General features: G+C 36.4%; 1 protein-coding gene across 3 annotated transcripts; it reads right to left on the bottom strand.

Annotated features, from left to right (window-relative positions):
* Positions 1–3,106: 3,106 nt before the first annotated feature.
* Positions 3,107–20,322, bottom strand: FANK1 (fibronectin type III and ankyrin repeat domains 1). 3 transcript variants are annotated; one of them, XM_035329418.1, is made up of 4 exons: positions 19,887–20,322; positions 9,908–10,032; positions 8,719–8,881; positions 3,107–3,231 (listed from the first exon to the last, which is right to left on the bottom strand). In XM_035329418.1, the coding sequence occupies exons 2-4, from the start codon at positions 9,982–9,984 to the stop codon at positions 3,193–3,195; spliced, it is 279 nt and encodes a 92-aa protein (XP_035185309.1). In that variant the 5' UTR covers positions 9,985–10,032; positions 19,887–20,322; the 3' UTR covers positions 3,107–3,192. The 3 variants fall into 3 exon arrangements, 1 of the variants encoding a protein (XP_035185309.1); XR_004751810.1 differs by lacking the exons at positions 3,107–3,231; positions 8,719–8,881; positions 9,908–10,032 and adding exons at positions 16,075–16,087; positions 17,964–18,076; XR_004751809.1 differs by lacking the exons at positions 3,107–3,231; positions 8,719–8,881; positions 9,908–10,032 and adding exons at positions 17,185–17,358; positions 17,964–18,076.
* Positions 20,323–21,983: the final 1,661 nt, after the last annotated feature.

Raw genomic sequence — 21,983 nt, 5'->3', positions numbered from 1 at the left:
TGTAAAATTCCATTGCAAAAACCACATGAATGATTTCACGTTCTTAGGCACCATGTAAGCAAACAAATTACCACGGGATACACCAGGATGTGAAATTCAACATCTGTTAGTCTCTGACAGCTGTTCAGCGTAAGGACCTGTAGTATCCAAAGGTTTCAAGGAAGGTATCAAGGTTTCAAGGAAGTGCTGTCAACACAGGCTTTAAGCCCTGACGTAATATATTCAGCTATCTCTGTGCTCAGGAAACTTCCAGTTCTGTATTACCTTCAAAAATATACAATATCCTTTAAATCTTTTTTTTTTTTTTTTTTTTTTTTTTTTTTTTTTTATGGTGACCCACACCTTTTCCCGGGAGAGATCTTCTGAACAGAAAATGCTGATGTCTCCTCATCCTTTCTGACTTCATCTGCCATGCACATATTCCATGCTCCTCTCTCAGCAGGACTCATGAGGTTCCTGATCCAGATAAGTCTCCTTTCCAGAGGCAGGCAAGGACATGATGTGCTCTCCCTAAAGCAGTGCGTGACAGTGCTGCTATTATGCTAATCAATAGAACAGGAAGTACAAAACACCACAAAAGAAAAGGAATAAATACACAGTAAACAAAAAGAAAATTACATATCTACCTCCTTACCCTCCATCAAATCTCTTGGGTTTAGTATTTGTAGACTAAAAAACTAAAAAAAAAAAAAAAAAAAAAAAAAAATAATTTTCCATTTTCTTTTTTTTTTTTTTTTTAATACCTTGGTATATTTTCAGAGCACTTTAAAAGGCTTAAAAAAATAAACAGAAATGTAGCTTTTTTTTCTTAGTTTCAATTCTAATTTCTTCTGATCATTTGAGTATACAATGTTATCTCTTATTAAATTCCAATCAAGTAACAGAATTATTTACCTATAAAGTATCCCATATCAGTAAACAAATCCATTCTTTTTTTAGAAGATTCCTCTGAAATTTAATTTTATAAGCTCAGTAATGCTCATTTCATCCTGCACATCAGCCGTCCTTCAGATAACCATACCACACATTATGAAAAGATAAAGCTGTCCCATTCATTACAGGTTGCCGCACTTTTTATGTAATACTTTTAAGAGAGAAGCATTAAAAATCTAGAGTACGTTGAGACAACATTTTGAACTCATGGAATTCAGTTGGTTTGGAAGCAGAATATCTAGTGGCATTATCACGACAAAGATTTGTTTCTTTTTGAGAAACTCCTGCCTCCCACTTTTTTTTTTCTTTTTTTTTTAAACTCTAGACAAATAGGATGGGCTTCTAACTTCTATCTATACGAGGATGGCTTTAAGGGACTTTGAAAAAAGAAGCATTATGCAGGTACTGTGAGTCTGTACAAATGAACAAAAGCATTTTTAATGCTTTATTACATCTTACTTTTACATATCTGAATTGATATCCTCTAATGTATTTATGAATACACACCTTTCTGCCATATAGCAACAGCGCTAGAGTAATTGTATGCATTTTTAAATAAAACATTAAGAAATGTGACCCATGATTGTGAACAATCAAACTAAGAGCAGGAATAAAAATCGTTTTAGAAACACTTTAAGGCAGGCTATCTGAAAATACAGCATATATTAATTTGAAAAGGTGCTATTGTTGAAAAACGTAGGAATGGTGAGTAATTTTAACACTATAATATAGCACGGCAGGCTGTTTGGCTCGGTGTGCATGCAGATAAACCAGCACACCATTTTTATGAGCCATTTGTTTACAATCCATCAGTTAACCTCCAGTTTGCTGAGCTTTTCACCATCATTGCTCTGTAGCCAGATTTTACCAATGTAGTAGGTTTTAACTTGTGGAATCTTCCACTTGAAAGTGCTTCAATCAAAACCAATCTGAGAATTTGATAGCAGAGCAATCTGCTCATTATTAAGTACTCTCTCAATAAACAAATTCCTAACTGTATTTGGTGTTTTCCTTACATAATTACCCAAACGGTTAAGAAAATGCAAGAATTTTCTCAACAGAAAACAGAACATGCTAGAAGAAAAGCACGTCTTTCTCCATATAAGCCATTTTAAAAAGCTCCCACCTCTCTGTTCTGAGGGTTTTGGCAACTTTGCAAGTGCAGGGGAATCGTTACCTACAGACCCTTTCTATTGTAGAAAATGTAAGCTATGTGTAAGTAGTACTTTTATTGTGTGCTATTTATGTGTGAAAGACCCTGTGGGGAAAAATAAACATCTGATTAGGTAATACATTAGATAATGTTTTATTTGGAGAAAAGGGCCATTAAAAAAAAAAAAAAAAAAAAGGAAAAAGGAAAAAAAGGTAACATTAATTCTGCATTTTTCAATGCTTGACTTTGCAATCATGACATTACCTGACTTAAAGACATCTAAAACTACTTTGAAAACTCTGAAAACACAGAAGTCATACCTTGTGGAATCTGTGACTCTTTACTTGACCGTCCTTTTTCGTCAGAAGCAGCAGCAATAGCTGTGCTTCCAGAAACAGTGGGTAGAATACAAAACATGCATTTCATTATCAGTGTCACAGGTGGAGTACCTCACCTCCATCACATCCAGAGTGACTTTTTACCTCCATCCCGATGCCTGTGATCCCAGTCTCACCCATTCGCCTGACTTCTTTCCTCCTCATTTCCTGCTCTGGCCTCACTACCACTGTCAAATTGCACCTCGTTCTGCCCACCCAGGCACCTGTGAAAACTGCCTGAGCTGCTGAATTTTAAAGTCCACATCACATAAAGAACAAAAAGAAAACTAGGCTCCATAAGTCTCAGTAGTTTCTTTTGGAGATTTCAGTTGTTATTATTTTCAAAATGCTGAGTTAACAGAATATCAGTATATTCCTTTTCATTGCAGATACTATCTGGAAGTAGAAGGAATGCTAGAAATATTTTCTGATTTTAAAATGACCTAAAAAATGGAACAGAGTTAAGTGTATCCCAGTAATATGATCCTTTTCCTTCTTCTAAAACTATCTATACATAAAAAGCAGTCAGTAATGTTGCAGAGAGGTCCTAATATATTCCCCAGTAAGGCAAAACATTTCTGTGACACTTATAGAACCTTCTTTTTGTAAAGTGTTCAAATAATTACTTTTTATTATTATTATTATTGTATATTACTTTCCAATTCCATTTTTCAGTGGTCTGTTTCTATGAACGTATCTCTTGTTCTGGCAACTTGTGCACATCATGGCTTAAAACAAAGACAAATTGACAACTGGCAGTAGAGGCACCTTTGGGAAAAACATAAACAAAAAGTAAAGAGAAAGTGACATTGTGAGGTTTTGTTGTTATGAAAGGTAATAATTTCTGACTGTGACACAAAAATAAAAAACAATTTAGAAAAAAAAAAAAAAGGAAGTTGAATCTTGGATCAAACTTTGTTTTTTGACAGAGTTAGCCCTGGAAATCTGCACAAGTTATTCCTTGAATACCTGGTAGCATGGCCAATGTATTTCATTTACACAAACAGGAAAAAAAAAGCAATATATTAAAAGAAATATTTGAAATGCTAGCTGATGTATTTTCATGATATAACACGCAGGCAACCATCAGATAGATAGCTGTGCTTTAGATGAGTTAATTTAAAATTTATACATACTACTCCCAAACCTTAGTGTCCTATTATCTTCTAAGCTGTCTTTCCAGTGTGCAAACTTAATACAATTTGTATAAAAACATGGCTACTCCTCATCTATCAATAACAATTCATTATTATTTCTCTATTTCTATGTAATTAACATTGCCTGCTATTAAAATTGATTTAAAATAAAAAAGCAGTTTCCTTTATTCACAGTTCAATGACTCATTCTGATTATGCGACATATAATAATATTTTATGCACAATAATGCAAAATTTTGAAGTACTTTAAGGTATTATTTAATATCAGGTTAAATCAAATACAAAAAACAATGCTTTTACTTCTTTAAAAGAAAAAGTGCCTTTTTCTGAATAAAATTCAGTAGTGGGAATTCATTTTTACATCCCCATCAGTGTCACTGTCAGACAGGGCTAAGGAGGAGTTTTGTCTTAAAAAGCCCCAGGCAATTCACATCAAATTATTTTAATATTAAAGGTGCAAATTACTTTTTCATTTTAAAAGCCAAAAGATTAAGATTTTTTTTTTTTCCAAAGATAAATCAAGTTAGTTGTAGCATAGTAGTCATTTTTCCGGAGGAAAATTAGATGCCCTAACACCTTGAATATTCTTCAGTCCTAGAGCAGATTGTAAATTTGCTGCAAAAGCATTGTGTTCATGATTTGAGGTGAAGAAGCATCTCCTTGGTAAATTTAAGGATGAGCATTAACAAGGTTGGGTAAGACAAGCTAATTTTTTGTTTACTAGAGGGACAGTCATGAAAATAAAAAAGGTCTTGAAGGTCAGAAAGAAGCAGTAGAGAAGAAAATAATAATAATAAAAAAATAATAATAATAAAAAATGAAAATAAAAAATAAGCATTTCATTTCCCACAGCTTAAATACGGTTTGCAAAGTCCTCAGGGGAATGCCAAAAAGCATGTTTTTGTATTTGAATTTCTTGCTTTACATCTAACTCTGCATGAGAGAGATTTTTGGTTTTGTTATGAGAAAACAGTGGCTGTAAATCCCACAGATCCAGGAGAACATTTGGAAGAGGAGGCTGAGCTCCACAATCTAATGAGTGCCGAGGGCCCATAAGACTGAAGACTAGAGGTGAAACAGGCAAGTTACAGCACTTAGCTGATGTCCAGTATTCATATTTTCACTTTATTGGTGAAAAAAGCACTCCTTTGCCGTTATCTGAGTCACCCATCTCTGAGCTGGAAGACAGAGAAATATCAGGTTTTCCACTTAGCTTTTTCTTCTTGTCTGCTAACAAATTGACCAAGCTCCAAATAAACAAACAAAAAATCAGAAAATTGAAGAAGGAAATACATTTAAAACAATAAGCCAAGAGCCAGAAAATCAATATGTAGAAGTTATTCACATCTGCCTGTGATACCTTCCAGTCTTCCAGGAGTCCTTTACAATAGTGAAAGACATAAACCATATTCCGTTTAACAATTACAATAAAAGAAAGCTATGCTTATTGTAGCTACCTCATTTTTACCAGTAGTTTCTGTTCAATTCTCTAGCCATGCCAGAGCAATTTCTTCATGGTTATTTAGTACTGACACCCATAAATTTAACAAAGAGCATTTTAGAAGTTACATTACATGACCTGACACCTATGATGTCCACATTACGCAGCCCCTGCCATGACTACAGAGTGGAAAGTAAACCTTAATGTTGAATACTTTGCAAAATCATCAACATTAGAAATAAGAAGCTAAAAAGTACTTGAGGGAACAATCCCAAAAGCAAGCTGCTCCAGCAACAGTGATGCAAACTTGCTGCTGGAGCCCAGGAAGGCGCACACACTGAAACAACAGCCCCGAGTCCTCTTTGAAACATGTGATATATATCCTGTAGCAATCTAATACAGGATGATGGTGGCTGACATTAAAGTACGGACTAAGGTATTAAACAAGAATAAAGCACCAAAGCATTTAATACCATTGTTGTTACTTAGAGCCCTCTTGAGGGTGCAGTGAGGAGTCATTAGATTAGTGCAGAAATCATTAATTTTATTTTGGCAGTAACTAAAGCCTGGTGACATGGAAACTGCATCAAACAGATGGTTGGAAAGAATCTCTAGGTAATGCCCACATAGTCTGCACCAGGCATACACACTTGTATAAAAACACAGGTCAGGAACAGCTGCAAAAATTAATCAAACTCCTCCTGGTTTATCACTGATATAATTTTGAAGTGCATTAGGAATGTATCAAAAATATATTAATTTATGATTCTTTTCCTTAAAAATGTGTTTCTTATGAGTTTTGGACCATTTCTTCCTTTGCAGTTATTTTCAACCTACCACTTTAAATTGCAAACCTAAGTTAGAGAAAAATAAGAGCTCGGAAGAAAACAAATCCTCCAGATTTACTAGAAAGAGACTTCAGTCTTCTGAAGCTTGTTTTCCCTCTCTCAGCCCATCTCTGTGGTGTGCAGGCACTGCAGCCTGCCTACAACCCCTGCCCTGGTGTTGCCCTCTCTGTGTGTGTGCCATGCCGCAGCCCTGCGATGCTCACGTTCACATTTTACTATCCACTTCTCCTCTGGTCAGTCCTGTACAGCCTTGGTCCTTCCCCATACTGAATCCCCTTCCCTCATTTATTCCCTCTTTGGGTCTTCTCCCGTCATTCATTCCTCATTTTGCTGCATCCTCTTTGTGCTCAGTTGTCATTTTGACAGACTTACAGCTCCCCTAGCCAATTTTATATAAATCCTCTAGATGAATGAGCTTCTTTTTTCCTTCTGACTTCAGCCAGGCTAACTTTAAAGTGTCAGCTTTGTTTTTCCAAGGCATGCGGACTTGTGCCCTACCCCAGGCCATGCCGTGCCCAGCTCAGATGGGCACACTTGGTGTTTCTGCAGGCGAGAAGAGCCCCCGGTCCCTGGACACATGCTGTGGGTACGGCTCATTTTCTATGCTGGTATAAAGCCAAGTTCCAGATTTGCTATTTGAGTAATTCCCAATGTCAGCTCACAACTCCAGCACACAGCAGCAGATTTTGCTGGGGCACAGAGAGACCATTTTTCTCTTGCCAGAGCATTTTTTTTCAGCCATTGAGGCAAATCCCAAACCTAGAGGTAATTACAAAGGAAAATCCTTTACAAGCCTCTTTGGGAAACCTCTTCTACTACACACAGTTTTGGGTGCCATAATGTAAGAAGGACATAAAACTAAAAAAGGACTACAAAGATGATGAAGGGCCTTGAGGGCATGACATATGCGGGAGGAGCAGTTGAGGTCCTTTGGTTTGCTCAGCCCCCAGCAGAGCAGGCTGAGGGGAGGCCTCATGGCGGCCTGCAGCTCCCTCACGAGGGGAGCGGAGGGGCAGGCGCTGAGCTCTGCTCTCTGGGGACAGCAACAGGACCCGAGGGAACGGCATGGAGCTGGGACAGGGGAGGGTCAGGGTGGGGGTTAGGGAAAGGTTCTGCACCCACAGGTGGTCGGGCAATGGGACAGGCTCCCCAGGGCTGCAGTCAGAGCTCTGAGCCTGTCAGAGTCCAAGAAGTGTTTGGGCAACGCTCACAGATGTAGGGTCTGTTTTTTGGGGTGGTGCTGTGTGGAGCCAGGAGTTGGACTTGATGATCCTTGGGGGTCCCTTCCAACTTAGGATATTATATGATTCTATTATTCTAACTTCTGGCATGAATATTTACAGCCTCAGATGTATACTAGTAAGCACCAAAAGCACCATCTTAAATAAGAGGAAATAAAGTTAAATGGATTGATTGGACTTTCAATATGCTCCCATTTCAGATTTCTCTTCACTTCCAGCTTTGACTTTTTCAGGCTGTGGCAAAGTACAACAAGCAAATGGGCCAAAACTTAAAGAACAAAGGTTATTTCTAAGTTCAGTACAGTTCTCAGAGATGTGCTGTCCCATACCTTTCCCTTTCTTTTCAAAGCTTCTCACCCCCAAACTGAGTAACCATGTGCTTAGGTTTCTCTGGGGAGAAGAGTGGTGTGAGATGTGGGACAGGGAATCTCAACACACCCAACCACTCCCAAACAGGACATCACTGGGAAGAAAGGAGATTTGTAATGAAAGGGGTAAGGCTTGGGTATGGAAAACCCAGCCTCACCCTCAGTTCTACAAAAAAAAAAAAGGAATAGAATATTAAATTCTAGCCACAGTGCACAGGTTTTGTCTGACACCCAAACTTTTATAACACTTCTTAAATTCATATTATCCTGCCTACCTGAGAAAACAATTAGACAATATTTAAGCTTATCCAACACATTCTGTCTTCTCTCGCCTCTTGCTCTGTCTGCATTCCTGCAGGAATCTCTATCAATCTGATTTTTTTCTTATTCTAAGCTTGTTTTACAGGTCATCAATTTAATTTCTCAGTGCTTTACATTCTCTACTATTCTCAGTTAGAATAACATTATATCCATTAATCCTTATCTCTGAATCTTCAGGTTTCCATTTAGCCTCCCAGCAGTCTTGATCAGAGCTTTTCAACACCTTATCAACTACAACCATGTTGATCAAATTGTACCACCCATTTGCTAATATTTACTGAGCCATTACTAAATATGTCCAATTTTATTTGCTAATGCAAGTTTGTGTCTCTCTCTGATGTGAAACCAAAAGCAGGCAATTCTGTCTATCTCTTGTTTCACGAAATCCTACGAGTAAAACAAAATGTCATATTTTCAATAAAACTATAAAACTTCCAATTTTAGGCAAGGAAAACCCCCTCTCATATCCTTTATCAGATACTAATATGAGATTTTCTCTTATTCCCTGTTCCTTATTAAGGAACTCTTATTTTACCATTAATGAAATACAGCTAAAGAGGAGAGGTCTAGTGACAAAACCACTGCAGTGGAAGCATCACTGTCCTCAAGTTGTAGAGGTTTTTCTGTTTGCTCCTTTTGTATTAGCAGGGTTTCATCCACTCTCCTATTTTTCAGTCATTTTCACTGTTCTTTACTTTTCTGAACCCACATCACTGACATTGTCCTTTCAGGCAAATAATTTTCCATTAAGCAGAAACACAACTTTGCCCAAAGAATTCAGAAATGCACCACTGCAGGACTAACATGAATGTAAAAGATTAACCTCTTCACATTTGAGACAACGCTGTCTTCTCTGCAAAATGTGGACATAACACCTACCTTACAGCTGTCATTAGTTATCCATTCAGTAATGGGACTAGGTCCTCCATCTGCAGCCGAGTACAGGACCTCCAGACGTCTAGCTTCCCAAGAAGCACTTTGTGATGTCAGGTACTCAATGACATCCAAGTGGCCAGCACAACTAGCTAACATCAGACTGAAACTTCAGAAATACAGAAGAAAAACAAATTAACTTGCTGCAAAACCAAGACATCATTACCACTGCTGAAAGAATTTTAAGTGTATTCATTACTATGTAAATTTCTGACAATAAGAGTAAAAATGTATCAGTGGTAGCCAAACTCTAGTAGATGAGAGACTTGAAAACTCTTGACCTTGAAAAGACAAGGAATAATATTGTGAATATATTTTAAAAGCCTGACACACTGCTAAGAGCTTTCTAAAACCTCTTGAAGGGTCACCTCACTTCAAAGGACAGAAAAAGGAGGGACAGGAGAAGAGAAGCAAGCACTAAGTAATCAACATTCAGATCTCGACTCCCCTACTGCCTTAACTATCCAGCAGTTCAGAAGGCAATGTCATTACAACATCCCAACCTTACACCAAGCACCATCCTTCTACCTACTGAATTCTCAGTTCCCAATCTGGTGCGGGACACTACTGAAGCCTAAATGACGTGGAGTTAGGCCTCCATCCCCAGAAAAGAGGAACAGTAGCTCTGAAAACAGGTTTCTTTCTCCTTGGGTAAACTCTTAAAACACCCTTTTCATACTTAAGTAGCAAACATATTTAAGATGCTTTTGTTCTTCAGAGGCTTGTTACCACATTTCTGTACTGCCTATTGCTGGAGGTTAGTGGCACTAAAATAAAACCAGCAGATGGGATTCTGTGATAGTTCTTCAAATTCTTCAATACAGTCAAGCACGTGTGCCTGGAACAGCTTTCACCAGCTGCTTAATATCTCCATCAGCTCTCCAGTCAAGCATTATCTCCAGCACATATGGTAAGATCTTAAACTCCTCACCATTTCTTCAGTGTATGTCTAGAACTGCCTTCATCATAGGATCTTTAGGATCATTAATACTAGCAGGGACCTGAGGACGTCTCCACCCCCGCTCCTGCTCAAAGCAGGGTCAGCCCTGAAGTCAGACCAGGCTCCTCAGGGATTTATCTAGTTTGCCCTGAAAACTTCTAAGGATGCAGGTGGGCCACAACCTCTCTGGGTTACCTGTTACACATGGTACACAAGGATGGCTTGGCAATCCTCATGGTGAAGAGCTTTTCCCCACATCCAGCCAGAAACATCTCTTTCAGTTCCTGTCTGTTGTCAAGTCATCAGAGGACTTTAAGCAGCTGTAGGATTAAACAGACTGAAGGTGTCAGTGAAGTTGAAAACAATAGGCTAACAAGTGTTTATCTTGCATTTTCATTCTTATCCTTTCTCTCTTTTTTACTGAATAGTGTCCTTCAGACTTTCTCAGCTTCATTAACTCTACTAGCCACATCAGTGCTTTGTGGATCGTCCGCTTCTCAATTCAGTTTAAAATCATTCTGGTTCTCAAAATCTTAACCCAACCAACAACAGGAATTGAAAATAGGCAAAATATTTTTTGATCAGACTAATAGAAATAAAAATACAAGCCAGAACTATATAATATTTTGATGATGCAGCTAAAGAAATATCGGTGGTTTTTATTTTTTTTTTCTTAAAAGATTAAAGTATCACGTTTTTGTTAATTTTCGGCTAATGTCCTCTGCCACTATGACTCATCTCTGGTCTGTCAGTGTGGTTCCACTGTGATATTATATGTTTATATATAACACATATATATATATATACACACAAATACATCTCAAAAGTGAAGTATTCAAGACTTAAAGAGATCTTCCAGGTCATCAAGTCCAGCCTCCTGCTATTCCAGACAACCATATTATTGCATGCCTTTCAAAAATCTAGCACACAGTCCTCAGTGCAATTACATTTTTTCCCCTGCTAGCTATCTAGTTATTCCAAAAATCTCACTATATGTAGAAAACCTTCTTATTTTCCTGAGACAGATATCTTTGTTTGGTTCTGTGTACTACAGTCAGACCCAAATCTGATTGGTGCTTAATTATCTGCAGTTATCTCTCAGAGGTTACAATTAACAAAACTGTAGGACTCTCTCAACTAATGAGTCTCCAATCCAGTGCTTGGACAAATAAAATTTCTGCGTCAATCACTCCAAAACCAAGTGCCAGTTACCAATAGTAGAACTTTTCTGTTTATTTTCCAAATGAGAAATAATTTACATTTATCACAGTGCTTTTCCCAGTACGAGGATATATTTATCCCACTAGTGAGCAGACCTACCACCATGGAAATGAATATGCAAAGTGTCAGCTACATTATGGTTAAATTCACATAAAAAAAAGCTTTGTTGTCTTGGATATAGCAAAGTATAATTTGATTGAAAATATATTATAGTTGCTCAGCCTGTCACTGATACAGTAATTCTACACTAGATCAATACATTTACTAAATATGCAGTAAGGAACGTAAATAAAGCAAACTGAGCTGTATGCAGGATGCTGCTGTGATCACTGTTTATCCTCCTCAACCAGTCGCAGTCCAGCTGACACTGCAAGGAATGGGTTTGTAGGAAGAGCTGCACATGGGGCAGTGCTGAAAGCATGTCATGGGCCCCCAAAACAACCTGGCTGAATGGGTGAATGCAATTCAGGATTCAGACGATTAGTCTAAAAACCTTATTGTAGCTAACAAAAGTAGCAATACTGTTAAATAATGCACCATTTTATTAATTGAATGTATAGCTGCACATTAGCCAGAAAGCCTTAAATGTTTCCTAAACTGAGAAAGTATTCAAACCCCATCTCCTTGGTCACAAATAAGTACTTTGACAGAGACAACAAGAAAACAAAATGTTGTTTTTTTTTAAGCAAAGACAGTAAATCATAACATTCATTTCCTGAATGCAGAAGATAGCTTAAACATATTGTCCTGGAGTTTGTAAGGAAGTATTTATGAGATGGTGACCCCATCAGTTTCTTAAGTATTTTAAGCAATCCAAGAACGATGGGCAGGTCATCAAAGAAACCATGCAACGCCATTGCTTCATGCTCACTTTTTCAAATATCACACTGAGCAGCACAGCTACCTGTCAGGCTTAAAACAGCTTAGTAAAACCAGCACTGTTTACCAAAATCCTGGGCAAATCAGCAACATGTAGTTTACGGACACACACATGTTCCAAGGGAAAAAACCTACAGAAGATGGGTGGTTGTCCCACCAGGTAAGGATGAGTGATAACTGTGCAAGAACATGTGCATGAGCTACTTTCTGAAGAGTGCCAAACTACAGAGCTCAAGGGAAGAAAAAGCCAGAATGGTTAAAAATCATCACAAGGAATACAGGTTTTAAGAATAGCTGGAGGCTAACAAGAAGTTTATCAGCCTCCCCTGTAATCATCAGTTCTGTGATTGCCAACCATTAGGGCTGAATAGGTGTCAAACAATGCAGCAATCAGCACACAAGTATTTTTATGGATTTACAGAGTAAGTAAGAAGCAACTGCAGATGCCCCCGAAAGTTTTTATGCTGGGGATCTGTAAATAAATCCATAGGACTTTACATAGAGGATGGTGATGGCATTTGGTAATAGCCTACAGGTTGACATAATTACCCACCTACAGAACTCTGGACCTAAAATGACATTATTTGAGTGGTACCATACAGTCTACAGAAATTAAATTCTGTAAATGAAGAGCAATGGCTAACGCAGATTAATTTAGTTTGGGGCCATCTGCCCTTCTTTGGTAGTATGCTCTTGAAATAGTGGTTCTGCAAAGCCAGCTCACCAAACTCACCAGACAAACATCATAACTGCACTTTTCTAATCCATCAATAAAAGGTTCTTATAAAGTTACCTACAACCAAACAGAAACTGGCATTTGACTGCATATTGGGTATCAGTGAAAATAGCATAATGCTAATCCCAGGATGCTAGAGATAAGCAGCAGCACACATGGCACGGTGTACAGTGATGTGCAGGGACTCCTTGCTTTTGCATATGGAGAAATAAGCTTTCTTCAAGCTACTCCCTCACAAAATATATATTAGAGTATCCTAATTAGTGTAGCTGGGCACAGACATATTTTAAAATAAAGAGGGAGTTGGACTTGGTGATCCTTATGGGTCCCTTCCAACTCAGGACATTCTATGATATTACTTTTGCTTGGTTACTTTATTTTCAAATCTAAGAATAAAAATGTAGAATGATAAAGGGGGAAAATTGTTAATAAAAATGAATTTGAAAGTAAAAATATCATCATGAATGTAATATTTAATATTGAAATCACTACATTAAACAGTATATAGTCCATATTTTCCCATTTCACCTAGATCTATTTTTGACATACGGGGACATAATAATGGAAATTAAATCCTGTTCGATGAGATAGCAGAACACAGTACTACCTATTGTGTACTTTCTGAGAAGCAACCACTAAGGAGTAAAATCCAATTTATCAGGAATGTCTACCTGCACATGCATACAAAAAAAGAAAAATAAATAAATACATAAAAATCAAGCAAATATTGGCAGATAAAATCTATTGTATGGTGATTTAAAATATTCTAACCACCCATACATTCATTTTTGTCAATGGTATGTGAGCAAATGGTTACAGGGTAAGTTTTAGATAAATGTGCAAATAACAGCTAAGCCTGATATAAAAGAATATAGTCTCTCAGAATACACTGATAAATGAATGTTGAAAGACTACAATAGCATGTCATTTACAGTATAGCATTATTGTGACAATTATAATGTAAATAACATATACAGAACATTATATAATTATTAAACCATTTAAATATCACTGTAATGTTAATTATAATGCACATAACATAATTTAATACTGTTTATAGTTTATCTATTTAAGACTTCTGTTATTTTAGACCAGAACATTTCCTTATCCTCACTGAAAAGAGTTATAAACTGCGTCTACATAGTTCAGAACACTTACAGCCAATGCAGCTTTTCTCTATTGTTTATTGGTTGTCCTATAGAACGTATAGGATAAAGTATTTTCAAAAAAAAATATTAGGACAGATTTATTTTAATAGGATATTATTAGCCTACTACTGGTAGGCATCCAGTCTTCATATTTCACAATACCATCTTCTGATATTTTATAGTTTTCAGCTTGCCTACACAAACAACTGAACCTGTAGCACAATTTTCAGCGAGCTGTCTTCCATGTCATAAAGCATTCAAATTTGTGGTGAGGACTCATACCACTAATACAAGAAAATACTTCACTTACAGCCATTCACAGAGACTTTGAAATGGCTTCAGCATCTCTCAAAAATACCCTTTGGAAATACAAAATATAATTAAATAAAGTGTGTATATCTGTTAGATTGATAATTATTTGTAACGTTATTATTGAAATGAAAACAGACCTTAAAGTTGGATTTTTCGTTTTCCAGTTCTTTGTGTTCCTTAGGTAGGTAACCCAAAGCGAGCATTTTCTAGGTAGATACACAACATTGGCAGAGGCTCAGAGTCACCTGAAGAAGCTCCCTGCTCTATGGTGAAGTGGGGAAATACAAACAATAAAAGCTGGAAGAAACAAGCTGCAAAACCTGTTATGAAGAACATACCTACAGGCAAGGGCAAAACAAAAGATAAGACTACAACAACTGAGCACAGAGGTAGTGCTTAGTGCTAAAATTGCTTGTAAGGGGGAGGAAAAGAAGGGGACGACAAAAGAGAGAGGAAAAAAGTACGAAAGACCAGAAGAAGAGCAGAATAAGACTCAAATTTTTGTCCAGTTGAATTGAAGCCTTATATATGACTGTTATACTTCTCTGGAAAATGTGTCATGGAGAAACACATTTTTTTTAGTTGCAAGCTGATCTAAGAGCAAGATAAAGCAAAAATAGCCTAATAAGGCAAAATAGTTCAATAATTATTCTTATTTCTCTCTTTTTAATTTTATTTTTATTAATGAGTATGCCTATTATGCTTTTGAGCTTTACTTATATTCTGAATTCAGACATTAACCCTCCTGAGATTTTGCAAGGCCACCTGAACTTTGCGCTTAAGCCATCCTCTTAGGGTTCCAGGTGAGCGCCCCTCTCTCAGTGCCTCTGCTGCCAACCAGCATTCAGAAAGAGGCAGCAGGATTCCAACCCAACAAGGAGCCATAAATTAAATGAACAGACAGGTTGTGGAAAATAAATACAATGAGATGAAGGCTTACAAAGATGAGGAAAAAACAGAGAAAGGGCTCAGGATGAAAAAGGCTCATTTAGACTGAATAGAACAAAAAAGTGAAGACAGGGTCAGAGATATGACAGGTACAAAATGTTTATATCCCTTTTCCTCCTTGATTCATAATACATACCAATATGAAAAGTAGCCAGTAACGTACCAAGTTAGTAGATGAACAAGTTGAACAAAATTGTATTTTACAGTCTCTAATCACTAGCATAATCTAAATGGAAAATGAGGTGTGATTATCACTGCTTATTTATACTTACTATTGTGATTTTCTTATTTACAGTAATTCATCCGCGCTTAAAAATAGCCATTAAGCAAATTTTTTTTCAGTGAAAGTCTCTGCTGGACTTCCTTGTAAAGGTCACACGGGAAGCCATGGAGTTCACAGAGACACCACAGAGGAAATTCATTAAAAAAAAAAAAAAAAAAAAAAAAAAAAAAGCCATGGATAGATACAAACCTAGTGACATGAAGGCTACAATCAGAAATTAATTTAATTTAAAAAATTCACTGACGTACTGAAGTGAGCCCAGCAGAGGACTACCAAACAGCCAGGGTTGGAGCACCCAGCTTTCCAGGAGAGGCTGAGGGACAATTAAAGTGATTATTAGATGAAAACAACGAATCTGTGAGGGTGGAGCTCATGTGTTTGTATTTAAAAATTAATTCTTCATGTATTATCTGAGCTGCTTGGTTGCAAATGCACAGGCAGTAGTCATATTGCATGGTGATAACACCTTTATTTACAGAATTTAAGGCTGTGCTGAAAGCAGTGAATAAATGATGAGTCAGTCCGTTGGTGAAGACATGCACTAATTAACAAGCAGCAGCTGTTTGTCTTTTATCTATTTATTTATTTATTTATTTATTTATTTATTTATTTATTTTGTAGGGTGCAATTGATTAAAATTGCATGCTTCATTTAAACAGAATTCTCTCGTACTTCACCAAAGAGGGAGAGAAAACTTCCTTCAGATAGAGTAGTTGCTTCTCTGATTTATTGAACTTCTTTCCAGCTGAATACAAAGTAGGAACCTATTCTGTTGCATTGAGTATAATATGCAGACACTGTTTTAAAAATTGGAGTTTAAATGTTTTTGAATGTTGATCAGGATTAAACTGCAGAGAGAGAGAGAGGAAAAAAAAAAAAAAGTACAACAAATTATTTCAGGCTTAAGTTATACTTCCTTTGCTACTTAGTGCATGTATGTATATGCACACTCAAACACATGTATATATGCTATATATATATCTATGTAGCAGAAAATGACATGATAGTATAAAGACTTTCTGGATGTTAGCCCAAGCAGAGGATTGCCATTAACCCAGCACAGACTAATGTGCAATGCAACCAAGCCACATCAAAACTACTTAAAATACATTTCTACTGTGTGCTGCAGTGAAATGTAAAAGCTTGAATGTGATTAGAAAGTATCTAAGTAGAGACCTCCTGGTGGGATCTCAGCTCTTCAATGTAGTAAGCAAAGGCACAGTAAGATGCATTGACCGGAGAGTGAAGCTAATGAAGTATACACCAGAAACAAGGCATACATTTTAACTGGAGTAATTAATCTCTGGAACAATTTATCAACTACTGTAGAGAAGTCTCCAGTTATTCCAGCTCAGCCATGAGTGAGAATTTGTAAAGAAACTTTGCTTAGGTTGTGCCAGAGGTTAGATGCTGCCTGTAATGATCTGGACGAGGGGTTTATGCAACTTGTACAATAATGCTTTGCAAGTAAAAAATCATTTTAAGCCAGCTCTGGTTACTTGAAAAGCTCAAGGATTGTTACAAATGCATGAAGAAGTCTCAGCTTTGGAAGATCTGCTTCTTATCAAATGAACCTGTTCAAGCTTACTTTACTGCACCAAAGTCTCTGAAATATTCTACACAACTGTTCGTAAGGACTATCTATTTTAAACACCAAGTACATCTATGACAAGCATTATGTTTACATTTTATGAAAACTCTCTTTCTTCAGCTGTAGAAAAATATCTGCAACGTCTGCAATGCCAAGTTGGAGTTACAAGGAAAAAGGTTCTCAGTAAAAGAGTGATTCCTGAAGTCATTTCAGGCGTCATCTAAAAATAATGCAGAATAAGAACTTCAGAAAACTAGAAAATGGATTGCCTGATTCCAAGTAGACATTATTCAAGACTCAGAATGTTCATTCAAAAAAAAAAAAAATAAAACAATCTATTTATTATTTCCATTGCTAATTATTTTAATATTATTCTCTTGATAGCAGAGCATCTGCCAGTTGCAGAAGTTATTCTTCCTTTCTGTAGTTGCTGTCTTCCCACTGAGCACCTCTTCAACTGCAGTTTTAATAACTTCAGAATTACAACATGTTCAAGGCAATGTTTTCGTTGCCCAGTGTCTTAGACATCTGAAAAGCAATATAAGTCATATTCTCAATAAAAAAAATAAAAAAATAAAAAAAAAATAAAAAAAATGCTTTCTAAGTAAGTCCCAGGAAAGGGCATGCATGTCTTCTTTTTTCACTGACAGAAACATTTCTGGTATCATAATCATATTCTTCCTGAATCCAGAAAACATGAGCTAGGCTACATGAAAATTACAGAGCTTCATTCTCACTTGATTACCTTGAACTACCAAAGTTTGGCTAAGGCACAAATATTTAAAAAAAAAAAAAAAAAAAAAAAAAGAAAAAAGAGTAAGAAGGAAATGAAGTAATATTTTATTCCTCATTTTTAAAATTATGTTATGGAGTTCTTTAGAGACTATTATAAATATAATGTAATCTACATAATAATTGTAGTCCATATTAGTTATTCTGAGTATTAAAGTAAAATTACGTGATTTCCCTCTTGCCTGCTCAGAAAACACATCATGTTCTTTGAGCATTCCTATTTATTTATTTATTTATTTATTTATTTAATCTGTCTAAGGAATCCTTGAGTTAAGGACTTAATTAAAAATAAATTATTTTTAAATTTAAGTAAAGGATAAACTAAATTCTCTACTACTTACTTAGTGGGGAACACAGAGATAAGTGGACCATAAGCATGAGATCCTTTAGGACCAGTGACCTGTAGGACATTCTTGGCTCACAGCCACCTTTAACATGACATGTAGCATATCCTCTAAAACAGAAAAGAAATTCTCATATGATCATTCAAATATTCCAAACATTTCAGCACATAGAAAGAGATCAGAAAGGTTTCTACAGTGTTTTCAAAACATATGCATTATTCTTCAAAATCAAATGTCCTCGAGTTCCGCATCACTGCTCCCCTACTGATGCATCTGTCAAATCTAGGCACCAAGATATAATCTATATTGGAACATAATGATTTTTTTCATTAGAAGCTAAGTCATAAATTAAGACCAGAATGCAAACAGTATAATCACTGCTGCTCCAGTTAGAGTAGGGTATTTTCATTTTTGCTCATGTCCCTAGTAAAAGGTTTCATCTGAAGAGGCAGAAGCCATTCGTGCACTGGAGTAGCAGCAACTATGCTACAACTGCTGTACTGATGCAAATTTTAAAACCGTCCCATGTAGGAAAAAAAATAATTCGTACATAACCTTAACTTTACTTGTGTATTAGCTATTTTTGTGTGAGAAAAATGGCAGATAGAGACATGAAAAGACATTTGTGCCTATGAATACCTTTGTACATGTAGCTAAAGAAATATTTTAATATTATACGTCTTTGGAATTCACCAAAGAAGAACAATATGTTTTAATTTACAGATCATCTACAAACACGAACAATAAAATGCTTCTAAAATGTGTGAGTGAAGATCAGGTTTTATTACAAATTCGAAGTGAAATATTAATCTTACCTTTACCGAAATACTTAAGTCCAACAAAGGATACCAGCTATTTTACAAAACTGCTCCTTTGAAAGAGCTGTGTTTATTAGAAATTATTTTTAAATTTATATATTATTAAATGCTGGATTTAGTCAAAGAGGTATTTATGGACTACAAAGAAGCCAAGTGGACACATCATAAAAAATGCTGGTACTAATACAGTCTCATTCTGCCACCTAGTGACAAACTTCCCTACATAAATTTTCTAAAGCCTTGACTGTATGTGTGGGAAGTAAACACCTTCATGCAGAGAAAATGGAATGGAAAGTGCAGCCATACAGCCATACTACACCAAAAAGCATCAGTTCAGAAGCAAGCTGTCTCCAGGAGGTTCCAGCCAGGAAAGCCAAGCTGAGCTGTGGTGCCACCACACTCCCACCAACCCCTCCTCTGGGACAGCAAGAAGCTGCCCAGGTACAGGTAAAGCAGAAAAAAATGGGAGAGCAAAAAAGGAAGGGAACAGAGGAAATATTAAAGCACTGATATCCAAATCTCTCATCCTGGATCAGTGATTTTCTTTTTTGCCTTTACGACTGAACAAGCAAACACTGAACTTTACTGATACTACCATCTCATTTTCAGTTCACAAGTAAAGGAAACAGAAGCTGTTTTCATCAAAGTTAGCCTAAACATTGAACAGCTATTTGTGTATACAAGAATATGTTATACCTATGTCTACTTCTTTCTTGTTACCACATACACGCCTTTACCTTTTTCATTTCATAGTTTGCTCTCACTTCTCTAAGTGCAGAGAAAACACTTTGGCAATATCTAGCTAAATCTTCACCCACTGGATGTGTTTTAACAATAGCAAATACTGTCCTGTAACTTGTGCTATATATAAGAAAATTTTAATACTAATCACAAAATAACATTTACATGTCATTAATACTATGTCTGTAAAGAATTGGAAACATTCTTGCAATTTTGACCAAGGAAATCACATTTTCCATGGACAATGAAAGTCATCCCAGAATTTTTTTACTTTAAATCTACTGAATAATAATAAGTGCAGGAGAAAGAAGACAATTTTAATAGCAGTTACTCAGATATTTCTTGTCTTTCAAAACCTTACCCTCATTCTGGGCACTCTCCTTCCCAGCCTCTGCAAGCACAATGGGATTTCAGACGAAGGTTGAGAGCCAAAGCAGGCTGGACACAGTGACACCACTCCAGCTCCAGATATCCGGGCTTATATATCAGGGAGGTCGAAGGATGAGTGTGCAATTTTTTTATTTTTATTTTTTATCTCAAATTAGAACATAATCTGGTCACTGTATTCCCCACCTAAGAAACCAAAGCCTATCTGGAAAAAATGAAAATAAAAAATAAAATAAAATAAAATAAAATAAAATAAAATAATAAAATAATAAAATAAAAGCCTACCCACATGCAGATGTCAATGAGATTTGTTTTCCTGCTTTAAGCATTATTTCTGAAAAGCTTTCCTCAGTACCACTTGACTTGAATCACATTTGTCTCACTTTATTCTCATTTCATCAAACATGCATTGTTCCTCATTAGGCAGGAAAGTGCATACAACAAGGTGCTTTTTATTACATACATTTTAAGTATAGGAGAAAGAAACCAAAAAAAAAAAAAAAGCTACAGTATATTTTGCCAGCAAGATTTTCTACTCCTTTGCAAAGAATTTCCACATCAACAGTGAGGCCAAACAACAGCAAATAGCAAAGTCTATCTAAAAAATTCTTACAAGTATTTTATTTTATTTTATTTTATTTTATTTTATTTTGTAGAAACTCTGGAAAGATTATGGTTTGCCCTTATCTTAGCGACCTGAGATGGTCTGCAGCATAACTCACTATGTGTGATCCCCCCACATCTGGACAGACGGCAGCAGACCCTCAGCAGCCATTATGTATTGCCGGGGTTAGGGCTGTTCTTAATGATTTATTCAATAGAGGACATGACCAAAGCAACTGAAAAGAAAGAGTGTAGAAATAATTATTAGGTGAATCTGAATATTCAATAGTTTATTGAATGTGTGAAATTCTTAAAAATAAACAATAGTTTAGTCCATCCAATTATATTCTGATCTGTAAAGCAAGATACTACCTTGAGGCACCTACAACAGGCAGAGATATTATGTTCACCTCTCATTTCAGAGGTTCTAAAAAGTTTAATTAAAGTAATTATTATTATAATAGATACTGGATTTCATTACCACAGCCATATAGCACTTCCTAACACATTGCAGAGCAGTTCCAAGGGCTGCAATATGCTTTAGTACTATCAAAGGAAGAAGTCTAAGTCATCTTTCTGGAAACTTTAAAGGTGAAATAAAAGATGTGAAATTATCTCAGTTAGAGCAACACAGTTAATGAGAATGCAGGAAAAATAATAGAGCAGCTATTTCTCTTAATCAAGGTGTAAAATTATATTTGCTTTCTTCCACAGAGGTAAACAGATATTCAGGATCAAGAGATCACTCATTATCTAGCATTTACTTTTCTGCTTGCCTCTGAAAACTGTAACCAGGTTTGACCCCACATAACGAGTTACGCTACCTTCAGAAAATAAAGTACATTTCCATAATTCTTTTAACCACAGATGTCTCACAGATATATTAGTAACATTTTCTGGAAGAAAAATTGGCTTGATTTATATCAATGGCAAAACTCCCATTAAATTCGAAGGCCAAATATTTAGTTCTGCATCTGTAATGAAGCAGACATTTGCACTAAATATTATCTGTATATATAATAACGAGAAGGACTTGATTTGGCAGGCTATAGCCATGCCAATTCACATGGACTTCCCTAACATTTTGGCTTGGATAACAGCTGTGGGGTAAATGCCAAAGAATGTAGACTGACTCCATTTAAGTCTATAACAAAACTCCTATTGACCTGATTAGGGTAAGGATTTTGAAACATCCTGGGCAAAATCAATGCAAAATGGTGGCCAAAGCAGTGAAATGGGATTTTCAGGGTCTCAGTAGACGACCACAGCATCACAACAGCTCTGTAATGAAGCACAACCATGACAGTGGACAAATGCAGCTGACAGGCACCGAGACAGAGCTGTGTCACATGAGAGCGATCTCCTAAAGTCAAAACAAAACAATTTTTTCTTTTCACAGCACATTGACCATTGCCAGCTCCCCGTGACACTGGCTGTCTGAGCAGAGTGAAACAGCTACATCAACTCT

The sequence above is a fragment of the Oxyura jamaicensis genome, chromosome 6, assembly GCF_011077185.1.
Source record: "Oxyura jamaicensis isolate SHBP4307 breed ruddy duck chromosome 6, BPBGC_Ojam_1.0, whole genome shotgun sequence".
In the NCBI taxonomy this organism is placed as follows: Eukaryota; Metazoa; Chordata; class Aves; order Anseriformes; family Anatidae; genus Oxyura; species Oxyura jamaicensis.
This window is presented reverse-complemented; position numbering and strand designations above follow the sequence as displayed.

Bases quoted from the DNA above. Each gene is read 5' to 3' on its own strand.
- FANK1 (XM_035329418.1), bottom strand. From the start codon at position 9,984: ATGTTTCTGGCTGGATGTGGGGAAAAGCTCTTCACCATGAGGATTGCC. The intron at 8,882-9,907 runs GTAACCCAGAGA...GTATTTCTGAAG, and splicing joins TTGTGTACCATGTGTAACAG to TTTCAGTCTGATGTTAGCTA. The intron at 3,232-8,718 runs GTAGGTGTTATG...TTTTTCCCAAAG, and splicing joins TAACTAATGACAGCTGTAAG to GTGCCTCTACTGCCAGTTGT.